This window comes from Lynx rufus, unplaced genomic scaffold, assembly GCF_022079265.1.
Source record: "Lynx rufus isolate CCGP_SWC_20201006 ecotype Redwood Valley unplaced genomic scaffold, mLynRuf1.p SCAF_2, whole genome shotgun sequence".
Classification (NCBI taxonomy): domain Eukaryota; kingdom Metazoa; phylum Chordata; class Mammalia; order Carnivora; family Felidae; genus Lynx; species Lynx rufus.
The window spans coordinates 28,326,349-28,341,864 of record NW_025814834.1 but is presented as its reverse complement, the minus strand read 5'-3'; the positions used below and the strand labels follow the sequence as shown (position 1 = coordinate 28,341,864).

General features: G+C 40.4%; 1 protein-coding gene across 8 annotated transcripts in view; it reads right to left on the bottom strand.

The window, feature by feature from the left end:
* The window catches only part of PLEKHM3 (pleckstrin homology domain containing M3), a 198,264-nt gene that overhangs the window by 96,094 nt on the left and 86,654 nt on the right, over positions 1-15,516 (bottom strand). For 6 of the 8 annotated variants that reach the window (XM_047082243.1, XM_047082242.1, XM_047082245.1 and 3 more), the window contains one exon: positions 13,476-13,669. In XM_047082243.1, coding sequence (XP_046938199.1) covers positions 13,476-13,669 — 194 coding nt within the window. Of the gene's footprint in view, positions 1-11,319; positions 13,331-13,475; positions 13,670-15,516 lie in introns of those variants that run through there. The other 2 variants (XM_047082248.1, XM_047082250.1) reach the window with 2 other exon arrangements.

Genomic DNA, 15,516 nt, shown 5'->3' with positions numbered 1-15,516 from the left:
TGTGCCTGATCTTAGAGGAAAAGCTTTCAGCTTTTCACCAATGAGTATGATGTTAGCTGTGGGTTTGTCATATAAGACCTTTATGATGATGAGGTATGTTCCCTCTGTACCCACTTTGAGAGTTTTTATCATAAATGGATGAATTTTGTCCAATGCTTTTTCTGCATCTATTGAGATGACTATATGATTTTTACCCTCCTTTTTGTTAATGTGGTATATCAGGTTGGTTTTGTGGATATTAAACCATCTTTGTATCCCAGTAATAAATCCCAGTTGACTATGGTATATGATCCTTTTCATGTATTGTTGGCTTTGGTTTGCTAATATTTCACTGAAGTTTTTTTGCATCTATATCAAAGCTGTTGATCTGTAATTTCCTTTTTTTTTTTTTAAATGTCTTTGTCTGGTTTTGGTATCAGGGTAATGCTCGCATTGTAGAATGAATTTGGAAGCATTTCTTCATCTGAAATTTTTTGGAATGCTTCATCTGGTCCTGGACTTTTGTTTGCTGAGGAGAACAGAAAGTCTGTTCAGATTTTCTATTCCTTCCTTATTCAGTCTTGAAAGATTATATGTTCCTAGGAATTTATCTACTTCTAGCTATCCAATTTATTGCTCATAGTCTTTTAAATCCTTTGTATTTCTCTAGTGTTGGTTGTGACTTCTCTCATTTCTGATTTTACTTATTTGAGCCCTCTTTTATTCTTGAAGAGTCTGGCTAGAGGTTTATCAATTTTGTTTATTTTTTTGGAGAACCAGCTCTTAGTTTCATTAATTTTTTTTATTGTTTTCTTAGTCTCGATTTCATTTATTTCTGCTATGATGTTTATTATTTCCTTCCTTCTAGTAATGTTGGGTTTTGTTTGTTCTTCTACTGGTTCCTTTATGTGTAAGGTTAGACTGTTAGACATTTTTGTTTCTTGAGGTAGGCTTGTATTTCCTCTTAAAACTGTTTTTCCTGGATCCCATTGATTTTGGAACGTTGCTTCCATTTTCATTTGCCTGAAGGTGTTTTTTAAATTACTTCTTTGATTTCTTCATTGACCCATTGATTGTTTAGTACCATGTTGTTTAGCCTCCAAGTATGTGTGTATTTTTCTAGTTTTTTCTTGTAATTGGTTTCTGCTTTCATACTGTTGTGATTGCAAAAGATGCTTGATAGGATTTCAATCTTCTTAAATTTATTGAGACTTGTTTTGTAGACTAATGTGTAATTTTGGAGAAGGTTTCATGTGCATTTGAAAAGAATATGCATTCTACTGTTTTGGGATGGGACATTATGTATCTATTAAGTCCATTTGGTTTAATGTGTCATTTAAGGCCATTGTTTCTTTCTTTCTTTCCTGTTCTTTTAAGTTCATTTATTTTGAGAGAAAAAGAAAGAGACGGGGAGTGGGGGGGTGCGGGGGAGAGGGCAGAGAGAGAATCCCAAGTAGGCTCTAGCACTGTCAGCACAGAGCCTGACACGGAGATCGAACTCCCAAATTCTGAGATCATGACCTGAGCCAAAATCAAGACCTGGATGCTTAAGTGACTGAGCCAGCCAGGTGCCCCTAGTCTATTTACATTTAAAGTAGTTATTGATAGGTATGGACTTATTGCCATTTTGTTAATTGTTTTCTGGTTGTTTTGTAGTTCTTCTCTGTTTTTCCTTCTCTTGCTCTCTTATGATTTGATGACTTTCTTTAGTGTTATGTTTGGATATTTGTATCTTTATTTTTTGTGTACCTATTACAGGTTTTGGGTTTGTGGTTACCATGAGTTTCATATACAATACCCTATGTATATGGCAGTCTATTTTAGGTTTATTGTCGCTTAAAGTTTGAACACATTATAAAAGAACACACTACATTCTTAACCACACCCCCCATGTTTCATCTATCTGATCTATTCTGCATCTTTTTTTTCAAAGTTTATTTATTTTGAGAGAGAGCGAGAGCATATGCATGAGCAAGTCGGGGAGGGGCAGAGAGAGGAGGAGAGAGAGAATCCCAAGCAAGTTCTGCACTGTAAGCACAGGCCTGACACAGGGCTTGACCCCATGAACTGTGAAAGCATGAGCTGAGCTGTGGTCAAGAGTCAGACACTCAACTGTCTAAGCCACCCAGGTGCCCCTATTTTGCATCTTTCTATTTTGTGTATCCCTTTATGAATTATTGTAGATATAGTTGATATTACCACTTTTGTCTTTTACCATTTATACTAGCTTTATAAGTGGTCAACCACTATCTTTACCATATATTTGCTTTTACTAGTGAGATTTTTTTCCTTCATAATTTTCTTCTACTTATGGCCTTTTCTTTTCCACTTAAAGGAGCCTCTGTAACATTTCTTGTAAGACTGGTTTAGTGGTGATGAACTCAAAATTTTGTTTGTCTGGAAAACTTTTTATCTCTCTTTCAATTTTGAATGATAAACTTACTGGGTAGAGTATTCTTGGTTGTAAGATTTTTCCTTTCAGTCTATATGCCTGAATATATAATGTCACTCCCTTCTAGCCTGCAAAGTTCCTGCTGAAAAATCATTTGATGGTTTTATGGGTATTCCCTTGTATGTAACTAGTTGCTTTTTTCTTGCTGCTTTTAAAATACTCTTCTTAATTTTTGACACTGTATTTATTATGTCTTGGTGTGGCTCTTTTTAGGTTCATTTTGTTTTGGACTCCCTATGCTTCCTAGAACTGGATGTCTGTTTTCTTCCCCAGGCTAGAGAGGTTTCAGTTATTACTTCTTCAAATAAGTTTTATGCCTCAAAAAGATTCTTTTCTTAAAGTTGGGAGAGACTTGGGCATACTCATATGCTAAAATGAAGGTGCTAGTAAAGGAGGAAACTATAGATACAAAAGTAGGGATAATTGACAGAGCCTGGCCCTGGAATGGCCTAGAGAAAATGAGAGGCGGACCCAGCTGGAAGCTCTTTTGCACACACATGCACACATACCTCTCCTGTATTTTCTTAATTGAAATGTTTCAATTAAATGTTTCAATAGAAATGCTTCATTTCTATTAAAATGTTACATAAAAGGTAGTTACTGATTTCTCCAATATTCCCTCTAAAAGTCAACATATTGGGAACCAAAGGCTGCAAACTAACTGAAAGTAATCTAATTTTGCAATCCTCTGGTAAACATGATCTTTGCTACAGAATGGTGCTGTCTTTTGCTTTCTGATGAGGTGACTGTGTGTTTAGGGTTTTCTGTGATGAAGTGACCTTACTGGACTGCAGGGCTATTAATCATCAGATCTGACAGCATTTCTCCAGCAAGCCAACCATGAGAACAGCCCAGCTCATGCCAGTGCAAGTTCATCTGGTCAGTCCTGCCATCAGAGCCGAAGGACAAATGTGTTGGAGAGAGTCAACTCCACACTTTACTCATCCATCAAGGAAAACCACATTACTGGCAGGCAGCACTATCAAGTTCTCAGATACCAAAGAACAATGAAGAAACTTGCTAAAGAATCATGGAAATCAAGTAGCACAATCATTTCTAATGCCAAAGTTTTCTACTTTAACACCTTTAGAATTTCCTGACACTCCAAGAAGGTAACTTAGGCTTCATTTATAGATTGCTTTAATGAGAATGGTGGTAAAGATAAAAATTTAAAAAAGAAAATGGTCATATATGATTCAGCCTTTATATTATGCAACTGGTACTCAGGGTTAAAAATGCAGAGATAATTGCCAATGAAATCAAAGGCAGTAGTCTTTACAAAAAAGGTAAGGGTCAGGGCAACTGGATGGCTCAGTTGGTTGGGCACTTGACTCTTAATTTCAGCTCAGGTCATGACCCCAGGGTTGTGGGATTGAGCCCCATGTTGGGCTCAGCACTGAGCTGAAGCCTGCTTAAGATTCTCTCTCTCTCCCTCTCTCTCTGCCCCCCCCCACTCATGTGCACACACTCTCTCAAATAATAATAATAATAATAATAATAATAATAATAAAGGTAGAGGCCCTCATTCCATTTTGTAATAGGTCACTGAGTCAAATAAATCAAGACTCATTTAACCCAACTAATTTCTGAGGACTTCAATTCAGTCCCCACCAAGCTTTGATGCTAATGAGAGAAGAGGCACTAGGTCAGACTCTGAAGTAAGCAGACCCTTTGGAGGATTTTGACAGATTTAATACCACCATTTCCCTGAAGCTCAGTTCTCGGTGGTGCACAACTGGTGTTTAAAAGCCCAATGATTAAAATGAGAAAAAAAAAGTTTGTCATGGAACCGTTAGCACACGTAAGAGATAGGTTTTGAAGAAAAGGCCCATGTATATGGGCACACACACATACACACACACATACAACCTCCATTTTTTATTTTAAGTCCTATGTGCCTGAACGAAGAATGTGGACAGAAGTGCATAAAGAGTAATTTAAAAGAAAACTATTCATGTAGTATTACTGTGTTTTCCAGGAATCTGTGCTCCAGGTTGGGTAATTTGTACTGAGTTGAGAGGGCTGCAGTATCACCCACCCTAAAATCAGCGAGAAGCACTGTGAAGCATACCCAGGGAGATGCAATTTGGTGTTCTTCATATGAGCTGCAAACTCTTTCTGAAATTGCTACATTAGGCTGGATGTGGACAGGAATCATATGCCTAGCCATGCTCCCAGCTAATGGAAAAACAATTTTAAATCAAAGGCAGACATTTCGATAGCAACCCATGTAGAAGAAACAAGCTTCGATCTAGATACCTCATTTTGCTAATCTCATTGGCTTGAAAAAGTAGCAAGATTGCATCAGATATTATATCTTGGCAGATAGTTATGGGAAATAAGGGTCTCTTTTACCTGCTCATTCAGAGATTGTGTTTACGTTCCTTAGTAACAATCTAAAACCTGGAGTAGGAATACTTGGGAACTAATTTTGGTTGATTATTCTGGGGTCTGATTGCAAAAGTGACAGATTGTATCACAGTTATAGATCCTAGAAGACGTTCTTATAGTATTTTTTTAACAGTTCCAAGAACATAATATTTATCTAACTACACTGAGTTTTATTTTTTGTCATCCTTTACAAAATGATTTTAGATAATTTCTGTATATTTCATTTCCTCTCAGAATAAAACAAAATCACTTTTTAACTTTCTGAAGGATTTCAGCAAGTAAAAAGCTATGTGTACATTATAGTAAAATTAATATATCACTTGCCAGAATTCCTTTTTCACAGTTTATTAATCAGTTTAGTTTTGAATGACATAGTCTTTTGCAACCTGTAGCTCCCTTTTAGAGTGTTGATATTGGTACACGATTTGTTAAACAAGATCGCTGAAGAAAATGACAGAAGGGGGAGGAGCTATTAGGAGATCAAGAGGTTAGAGGACCTGAAAACCTTAGAAGTTCTAGAAGTCATCCAAGGGAAAAGGACTCTTAAAGTAGAATGAGAAGTGTTGCGTTCAAAAACATCCTGTGTTTTGGTAGTTTCAAAGTTCTGATAGATTCATAATCTATTGAGACTAAAGCCTCAACTGCAAGCTAATGACACTTTTAATTAGCCAACATGAAAAAATAAAGCCACACAATCTGGCTAATATTAAATCTTATAAAGAGCAAACAGTTGTATTCATTTACTGAATTTAAGTGTTACTGACATGCTTCAAGTCCTACTACTGCTTATTCTTCTAAAATTGTTGGCTAATAATTGTACAATTAGATCTCAGGTTTTGGTTATAATAGTCCTCAGATGTAGGTCAGAGACACAGCAAGTCATGTCTGTGTAGATTGTGTTTTAAGAACTAGGCTGCCTTAAGAGATATGTCTTAATAAACTAGCCTCCTCAATTAGGCATATTCAATTCCCAACAGCAAGCCATCTTTTCTCTTTGTGACAGATAGCCCCTCCACCTACTCTGATTTGGGGGGGGAAATGTGCAGGGGAAGAGGAGGTGTTGCTATGAAATGATTTCTCAGCATATTATTAGGACACGCAAACTTTTGGGTACACTAAATAATAGTCTTATTTACTTTTCCAGGATCAATGGTATGTAGGTATGCTCACACTACAAAGCACCATTTCTGTTTAGTGAATCGTGCTTAATACAAATATTTACTGGCATAAAAAGATGTCCACAGTATGCCAGGTGCAGTGATTGGGTTAAAAGTGGTATGTGCAGTATGAAACTATTTTAACGAGGAAAAAATCTGCAGAAGAAAAAGTCTAGAAACATAGGCACCAAAGTGGTAGGATAATGGTTGGCTTTCTTATTTTTGTTTTCTATAATGACTGGTATTTTTTTTTTTTTGTAATAAGAAAACAATTAAGTGTGACCAAATTAAGCAGGTGGGATCTTGGTAACAGTACTTTACTCATTTAGCTCATTTGTTCAAGAGATATTGATTAGCTCTCTACGTCAGGTATGGTTCTAGGCCCTGGGGACATAGCAGTGAACAAAATGGATAAAAACCATGACCTTTTGTAGCTGACATTTAACGGGGAGGGCAGGACCACTGTATATGGCTGCACGGAGTGAGCAAAACACAACTTCCATATCCACGCATGCCGGCCCGAGAGAGGGAGACAGACAAGATACCATGTAATATAGTGATAAGCACAGAAAGAAGACAGAAAGTGTATGGGGGGAAGAAGTGGAAGGGAGTGAAGGATGCTTCATTAAGGTGACAGCTGTGTAAAGACCTAAAAGAGTTAAGGAAGCAACCCTGTGGTTATTTGAGGAAAGGAGAAGCAAGGATAGAAACTCACACAGGAGGAGCCGGCTCAAAGACAAAAAAAAAAAGGCCGGTGTGACCAGAGGGAATGAGGGGACAGGTAGTGGGAGAAGAGGGCACAGAGGTAACTGGGGATGAGACCGTACGTGGCCTTGGCTTTTACCTGGAGAAGTGAAGCTATTAGATAGTTTGGGTCAAGGGTGACATCATCTAATTTACACATGAGCTCTAGCTGTAGTTTAAGAACAGACTGAAGGGGGAGATGCTTTACTGCAATAACATGGGGGAAAGAAGGCAGTGGCTGGCACCTGGGTTGGAGCGGGCAGGTGACGGCAAGTGAATGTACTTGCTGAGGGACCGGATGTGGACGTGAAAGAAAGGTGTTTGGCCTGGACAACCAGGTGGCTACAGGTGCCATCCAGCTTGATGGTGAAGTCTGCGGCAGGCACAGTTGACAACAGCAGTGGGGGCAACAGGTGAGCTCCGTTTTGGGCAGATTAAGTTTAAGAGGCTGGCAAATAGCCAAAGGACATTTCAACCTTTGTATTTAGCAGCGCCCCCACCCCCCCACCCCAGCTCACCAGAAAGGCAGCTTGCCCCGCGGTAACAAAGGAAGGAGTTGGAAGGCAATCTTGGTACATGAGGTGGCACCAACAGGGGCTGGTCTAAGAGCCGAGCAGGCTGCTAAATTTTGCTTCACAGAAGAGGAGGCAATGCCAGTCTGACAGGATACACACCCACACTTTTCTTTTCAGGTACTCACCTGGATAAATAATGTTAATAAAAATGGGAATCTTTATGGTAGAAATCTCTCACTGTTCAGTAAAGCTGATATTTCAGTGAGAACTAATGCTGTAGATAGGGTTATAATTTCAAGGAAAATGTGAGACCAAAGACAGGAAAAGGTAGGTGGCTTAAAACGTAGAAGAATCACATTTGGTATTCTCTTGAGACTCCCAAGTCAAGCTGTTGTTTCAGAGTGGTCTAAGCCAAGGCTAAACCTGATAAACAAGCAGGCCCAAATGTTCCCCAATACGATTCTGCCCAAAGCAACTGGGAGAATAGGCCTACTGGCCTCAACTAGTGTTGGAGAGAAAATAGTTTTAAATTTATATCCTAAGAGGAACTTTGGATTCACAGGTACCCCAAGTCCCCAAATCACATTTCGATGATAGTGGGAAATACTCAGATATCCACATTAATTTCTAGAATGTCTTTCCCTAGACTGAATGATACACTTTAAGACTCAGAAGAAGGGGCGCCTGGGTGGCGCAGTTGGTTAAGCATCTGACTTCAGCCAGGTCACGATCTCGCGGTCCGGGAGTTCGAGCCCCGCGTCAGGCTCTGGGCTGATGGCTCAGAGCCTGGAGCCTGTTTCCGATTCTGTTTCTCCCTCTCTCTCTGCCCCTCCCCCGTTCATGCTCTGTCTCTCTCTGTCCCAAAAATAAATAAACGTTGAAAAAAAAAATTAATTAAAAAAAAAAAGACTCAGAAGAAGTCAACAAGTCAAGAACTTAAGTCAGATTTCTGAAAAGTTAGTCCAAATAGCTGTTGTCAGTCTGATGTTTTCAGCAGTCCAAGGTAAAATAAATGAGAAAGAGAATAGAATGAATTTTAAAATGTATTTGAATTTTAAAAGTGGTTTGATTTCTGAGACCATTTGCCTGTTTTCTTGTTTGTTTGGTAGTGTTACTATGTTCCTTTATGAAATGGTGAGAAATAGGTGGTAATGTTTATGTCTGTTTTGGTTAAAGATATATATGGAAGGCAACCCTACAGATGGCTCCGTATTTTTGTTTTAAATTTACAGGTCTGTGAAATGGGAAGGTCTGGCAAATGCTGCCCTAGGGAAAACGCTAAGCCCATGGTCACGCCTCGCTCTCCGAGCCTGACTGAGCAACCGGGAGCGCAGGACCGCCTGGGTCAGCAACCCCATTTTCTGGGACATCGCAGTCTGCTACCTCCCCGCCTGCCTTCCCACTCTTCCACACGACCTCAGTCAAGGCTTTCGGAGAATTAAAAGTGGTTCCTCCTGAGAGCCTGGAGACCTCTGTCCCTCACCACCTCCACCAGCAAATGTGCCGGGGAGAGCAGCAGCGATCTGGTTCGGAGCAGGGACTCTGCTGCTTACCAGATTTGTCACCTCAGGCAAGTCACGTAGCATCTCAGAGTCACACTGTTCCTTCTCTTCTTTCTAAATGGCATCTGTTTCCCATCTGAAAGGACTGTTGTAAAGAACAACTATTATATTTGTGGGAAAGCATTTTTTAATTGATAAAACCATGATTATCTAACATGGGCCCAGGCACCACCATAAACAAATGAAATGGGCTGGGGATAAGAAAAACAAGGCAGCAACATATTCTGCACTGAATGACCCTGCGTTTGGGGGGAACAGGAGCAGGAGAGACTCTGCGAAGTGGGGAGTCCAGGATCATCCAGGAATGACAGAAGCCCTATGTAATCAGAACTTCTGATTTCCTCAGAGGAACCAGAGAGCTTCGTTGTGTATACATGAAAACTCCTGGTTATTTAAATGTTAGCAACTGTTCCACCAATTTAAAAGTCAAGGAGACCATCCCTGAAAGGGCAAACAAAACATGTCTCTAGGCCAAATTTGGGCCCAAGACACTCATTTGTGACAGGTGATTTACACACACATCCTACTGTTCCTGTGTGCAGCGGAATATACAGGGCTGAGACCTTCTACCAGTTCTTAGGGTCCCTCCCAAACACTTCCCTATCGCTGCTGATGTGGCTGTGTCCTCAGAGTGCTAAGATTTTTCAGAGAGTTCTTCATGTACCTTCATGTGTGGACACTATAAACAATTCTTCTCATGAAAAGTTAACTAGGCCTTGAACCAATCCAACAGGGTCACCATCTGGGACTCCTCAGAAACAGTGAACTGTCAGCACTGTAAACATTTTAGACTTCATGGAAGACACTGACTTTTTCTAAACTAATCATCCTTGCCAGTCAAGATTTGCGGTATGGGTTCAAGAACAAGGCATTCATTTAACAACAAGAACAAGAACACTGAGGATGAAGACCGGGCGGCCATTATAATGAAAGGCCTAAAAGCAAACTGTGACTTCCCTAATAAGGGGACGACCCAAGTCAGCTCCCTGGCAGGGGGAGCACCAGTACGATTAATCAGTCTGTTTTCAGTTTTCTCACGACAGCAATATTAACAGTTTGCTTTCTTCTGTTTATATGGCGTTGACAGGTCTTCAGCATGTTGGGCCTACTTGCTGGAGATTAATGGCTACTCCTGTACAGAGGTAAAAACCAGGCAGGGAGAGAATGCCTTTTACAACTGGGTAAGAACTGGCTTCTCTTGCTCTCTTTCGTTCCCCTATTGCACACCAACTCCTCCCTCCTTTAATTCCTATCAAGATTATATAAGATTAGTTGTATCCAGTAGGTTCTTATGTTGATATTCCACTTTAAATGTTGTGCCTCCAAGTGAAACAAAGGGAACTTTACACATTACTTCTAGATAAGTTTATCATCTCTAATCAAAGGTGCAGGGCTGGCTAATTTTGTTTTTAAAACGTCAGATTCCTTATAAAGGTAAAAGGTAGGTAAGCGATGGCCTCTGGTGACAGGAATTTAGTTATTAGGTGGGTGATGGTTATTTAGAGCACACTCAAAAAAGGCACAGCTGACATTAAGTAAGGCCCTGCTGCGAGGAGTACCAGCAGCCCAGAACATCTTAGACCCGCTTCACGAAATAGTCCTACTTCAAAATAGAGAGAGAACAGCTCCCCATAACAGCCTCCTCCCTCCCCCACCCCCCACCAGAAGCTAGCAGTACTTCTTGCTGCTGGTATGCTTTTCCCTGTGCCAAGGTGGGAAGACATGGTAACAATGTTTGGGGTTTATTTTTTTAATATATTTAAAAAAATTTTTTTAAATGTTTATTTATTATTGAGAGAGCATGAGCATGGGAGGGGCAGAGAGAGGAGGAGACACAGAATCCGAAGCAGGCCCCAGGCTCCAAGCTGTCAGCACAGAGCATGGCGCGGAACTCGAACTCACAAACCGTGAGATCATGACCCGAGCCGAAGTCGGACGCTTAACCAACTGAGCCACCCAGGTGCCCCTTAATATATTTTTTAATGTTTATTTTTGAGAGAGACAGAATGAAAGTGGGGAGGGGCAGAGAGAGAGGGAGTCACAGAATCTGAAGCAGGCTCCAGGCTCGGAGCTGTCAGCACAGAGCCTGATGTAGGGCTCAAACCCACAAATGCAAGATCATGACCTGCGCCGAAGTCAGAGGCTTAGCCAACTGAGCCACCCAGGTGCCCCTCCATTATCTTCACAGCATATAAGCATACAGAAACAAAGAACAAATTTTTAAAAAGAAAAATCAATGTGCCTCCTCTAGAGTTCCATAGGAATCTCATTCTTTGGTCTTAGGGAACCTCCTGCTCCACTCATCTTTGTGCAACAACTGCATGAGTAAGTGTGCATCACATACCCAGGAACTTCAGGCCCCATACCCAGGGTTAGTGCTCCAAACCACTTCCTCTGGCTCACTCCTCTCCTGACATAGGAGCAGGAGGGGCCGAGTCCCGTAGACAGAGCATCAGGGGTGGCTTTTAAGTGGAAACTTTAAACAAAGATTTCTAAAGCCAGAGACAAGAACACTCTAGGATAATAAAACAGTATGAATAATAGTATTTATTGAGTGTTTACTATGTATATGCACTATTATAAGCAGTTCCATTGGAAAAAACCAATTCCCACAACAGAATGCATTAAAGAGTTAAATCATCCCAGGATATGTGAGAGTAGAACAATATACTGGATGAGAGTTGTACAGATCTTGAACTCCATACTTGTATTTAATAATTTGCCTGATGCGAAGGTTCAACGGGAGAGAGACACTGCAATTGTCCTGAGACTCCAAACCAGGGTGGTACATTGGAAGTGAAACGGAGAAGAAAGATTTGAGACTGATCTCCAAAACAAAACCAACTAAATTTTTCTTTACTTCTTTGTTTTTTAGTTCGTTTGCTCATTCACTCAACAACTATTTTTGAGGGTTTCAGATGGGTCAGACACTGTGCTAACGGACACCTAAGGAAGAAATAAAACCAGAAGATTGACTCCTTCCTCAAAACTGGGCTACCAGCCGTTGTTCAGTGGTTTAGAGTGACAGCATAGTAGACACCTGTCTATCCCTCCCTCCTTCCATCTATCCGTTCAGTACTTGCTGAATGCCTGTCTGGTGCCAGGAACTGCACTACATAAGGGTCATGGACAAGTGAGGAAAGAAAAATGAAGGGAAAGGAAGAAAGGCTGCTGTCTTCATTCTCACAGCCCGGGGAATGCCTTCTTTCTAGAACTTCTATTCCTTTCCTGGTGGTCTGGCCATAAGGGGTAGGCATGGCAGTAAACCACCAGACTGCGGGAACAGCAAAGGTATTCTTAGTCCTCCAAATGAAGACAGAATCTGTTTAATTTCTAAACGTATGCCCTGATGTGGCATATTTATCCAAAGCAAAACACTGTCCCAGAAAGGTACCTCACATGATTCCCATGTGTAGATTTTAATATTGTCTAAAAATACAGGCAAAGAAAAACTAGCTCTGAACTAAGCCAAGAGTGAAAATGATAGAACAAACATACTTTGAACATTACAAATCTTATATCTAGTTTAGTTGGACCTATAATCCTATTGCCTTTCAGGGAAAGCCCCGATCTTTTAAAATTAAGATCTGCCTAGACTTTACAAGAATAAAACCTGACCTTTTTCTAGTGCTTTTTGAAAAACTAGGTAATAGAATGACTACCACTGAGAAGTGTTTTGCTTTATGGCAGCTGCCTTTTCATTATTATTTTATGAGGGCTTGTCTAGATATTATGATATTATGTACTCCTCACTATCTACATTTAGTTCTTTTTAAGATGTCTTCTTCAGATGCCTGGGGGTTATGTCCATTTCCTTGGATCTAACTAGATCTCAAATAACAAACCGTATCACTTTAACACTTTCCAAAGGTTCTTTTGCATGCAGGCTCCCCTCCAGAAACCATGACTAAGGTATGCTTTTGGTCATTTCCATTAAAACATTAAAAGGTATTTTCAGGGACCTACGAACACCATCAACAATTATTTCAAGTGTAAGCTAGTTCGTATGTGCCAAGGGTGAGACTTGAAATGCTAATAAAATCTAACTGTAAAAGAAGGAATTTGATGAGAGCAGGCACATTTTAACTTCAGTTTTATTCTCAGGATCTGAACCTGGCATGGACTTGTGTGCTCTGTGAACTTGGAGATAACTGCCCTATGGAAAACCAGCCTGCACAAACGGTGACATGAAAAGGCAGAATCCTGGGCCGGTGCATCTTAATCCCAGGCTCTACCCCCGGCATCACCTACCAAGCCTGTTTCTGGATGGAAAGTAAGATGTGAATAACCACTTATTTCCACTGAAAAACGTCTTTATGGAATAGTTCAAACATGCTCATTTCACAAATAAAACCAGGAAAAGTGAAAAGTGCTACATAAGTGATCAATGAAGACACTCCTGTGATCATCCCCTCGAGTTCGTCTACAGGTAGGAGAAGTCTTCACTGTTGTGGCAACTAGTTCCATGGCTGGAACGCCTTCAGTTACGCTGAGCTATTACTTTCATTTTTCTTGGCTCAACTTAGAGGACTTTGGAGGAAAAACGTCAAAGATGAGCCGGGAGCGAGAGTCACAGAAGACGGTGCCCACTGGAAAGGCCAGGGAGGTCCTCTAACCACCCTCCCAGGGCGGGGAGAGGAAGGCAAACTGGAGCCGCCTGCCATCTGTGACCTACCTGCGGCGCAGATCCTCGGCCACGGCGGCCCGGCAGCTGAACAAATAGGCTCGCAGCGATTTCAGCCGCTGCCGCAGCCGCACCACGGTGGCCAGCGGCTCGGCGTGGCGGTACAGCATCGGGTTCTCCTGCTGGATGTCGATCAGGGGCTCTTCGTACACGTACTCCAGAAACTCTTTGGCTTGCTTAGATACCTACAAGATAAACTTCCTCAGTCAGTCTGGGGAACCATCCAGTTTTCCACACCTCCTCAAACTAGGAACCAGAGTTGAAAGGCCAAAGTCACATTACTTTCTGAGCGAGCCACAGCAAAAGCCCCTAACTTAACTAAATATAAATTGTGGCTTTCTTTCTCTCTTCCAGAAACCTGTGGAAGTAACCGTTGCATTGAAAGGAATCCATTAATTATGTATCTTGATTATGGTGGTGATTACATGAATCTACATGAGATAAAATGACACAGAACTATACAGACTCAAGATACCACGTAGGCTTCCCGATTTATGGATATTGTACCACAGTGATCTAAGATGTAACCAATGGGAGACACTGGATGAAAGGTACATGGGACCTCTCTTTACTATCTATGCAACTTCCTGGGAATCTACAGTCATCTCAAAATTAAAAAAAAAAAAATGAAGACTCTAAACAGACTTAATTTTAAAAACTACATACATGTATATTCTATACCACTTTTATAAGTAGCCATCAAAATATAGGTAAATCATGTACATATTACAAAATTCAAAAGGAATAAAAAGGATAGCTTTAAAGGATATTATTTATGCAGGATAATTTGCATAGAAAACAGGCTCAAAAAACACTTTAGTGAGCAGAAAGGAATTGCTCTTAGAATAACTTTGAGCTTGGGCTGACAGACTAATATATCCTTCCAATTCTATATCCAATTCTGGTGGTAAACACCAAGACAATGCAAGTTGATTTTAAAATTTCCTTGTCATTAGAAAGAGTAGAAATGCAATGCATCTGAGATACAGAGGGAGTAGTTTAAATAATGGATAAGAAGTGGGTAATTTGGGAGAATCTTTACCAATTTGCTGATACTGAGATGTGGACTGGCTAGTGATGTGTAGAGTTGGCTTAGTTTCTACTTGGGAGGGTAAAACCTCTCTAAAAAGCTTCCAGGAAAACTGCTCTGGTACTGGGAATAAGGATAGAATTCAACATTAGAAAAACGATTTTGCTTACTAAAAAGAAAACTGAAAATCCATTATGCTTTGCATTCCAGACTAGAAGTTTACTAATGAAGATAAATAGGGTACAGTCCTCACCCTTAAGGGACTCACTATGCAGTATAAGAGATAAATATTTATTTATTTTTAAAATGTTTTATTTATTTATGAGAGAGAGTCGGGCAAAGAGAGGGCTATCCACTCTATCAGCGCAGAGCCCGACATGGAGCTTGAACTCACCAACTGTGAGATCATGACCTGATGTGAAATCGGACACTTAACCGATTGAGCCACCCAGGAGCCCTGGGGATAAATATTTAAAACAAGAACTACATGTCGCATATAGCCTGTTCTCTACTACAAAAGAAATATGGATGAGGTCCACTGGTAGCTTAAAGGAAGGAGAAATCAATTATCCTGGGGGGAAGGGAGCCGCTGGCAAAGCAGGCCACACTGCCTCAAGGTCTAGAAAGATAAACAGAAATTCACTTGGTGGGCAAGGATGGCACAGAGATTACCACAAGTAGATACAAGCAAGAAAACCCACCAATATGAGTAGGTGATATGGCTACTGTATGCTGATTAAAGCACATTTATGACATTTAATATTTTGTAATATAAAATAAAGCTCATATAAAAGTTTCCATTCCATATATCCATATATATATATATATATATATATATATATATATATATATAAAGGCATCAATGGTTTTTCTTCCCCAGTAAGTGTCCCATTTTTTTTCCCTATTAGCAATTATTTTTGAGGTACCTGTTGTGTGATCCTTTGGGGCCCTGCAGTTACAAACGTGGTGAAGTTTACAGTCTCTGCAAATCAGCTCACAAAG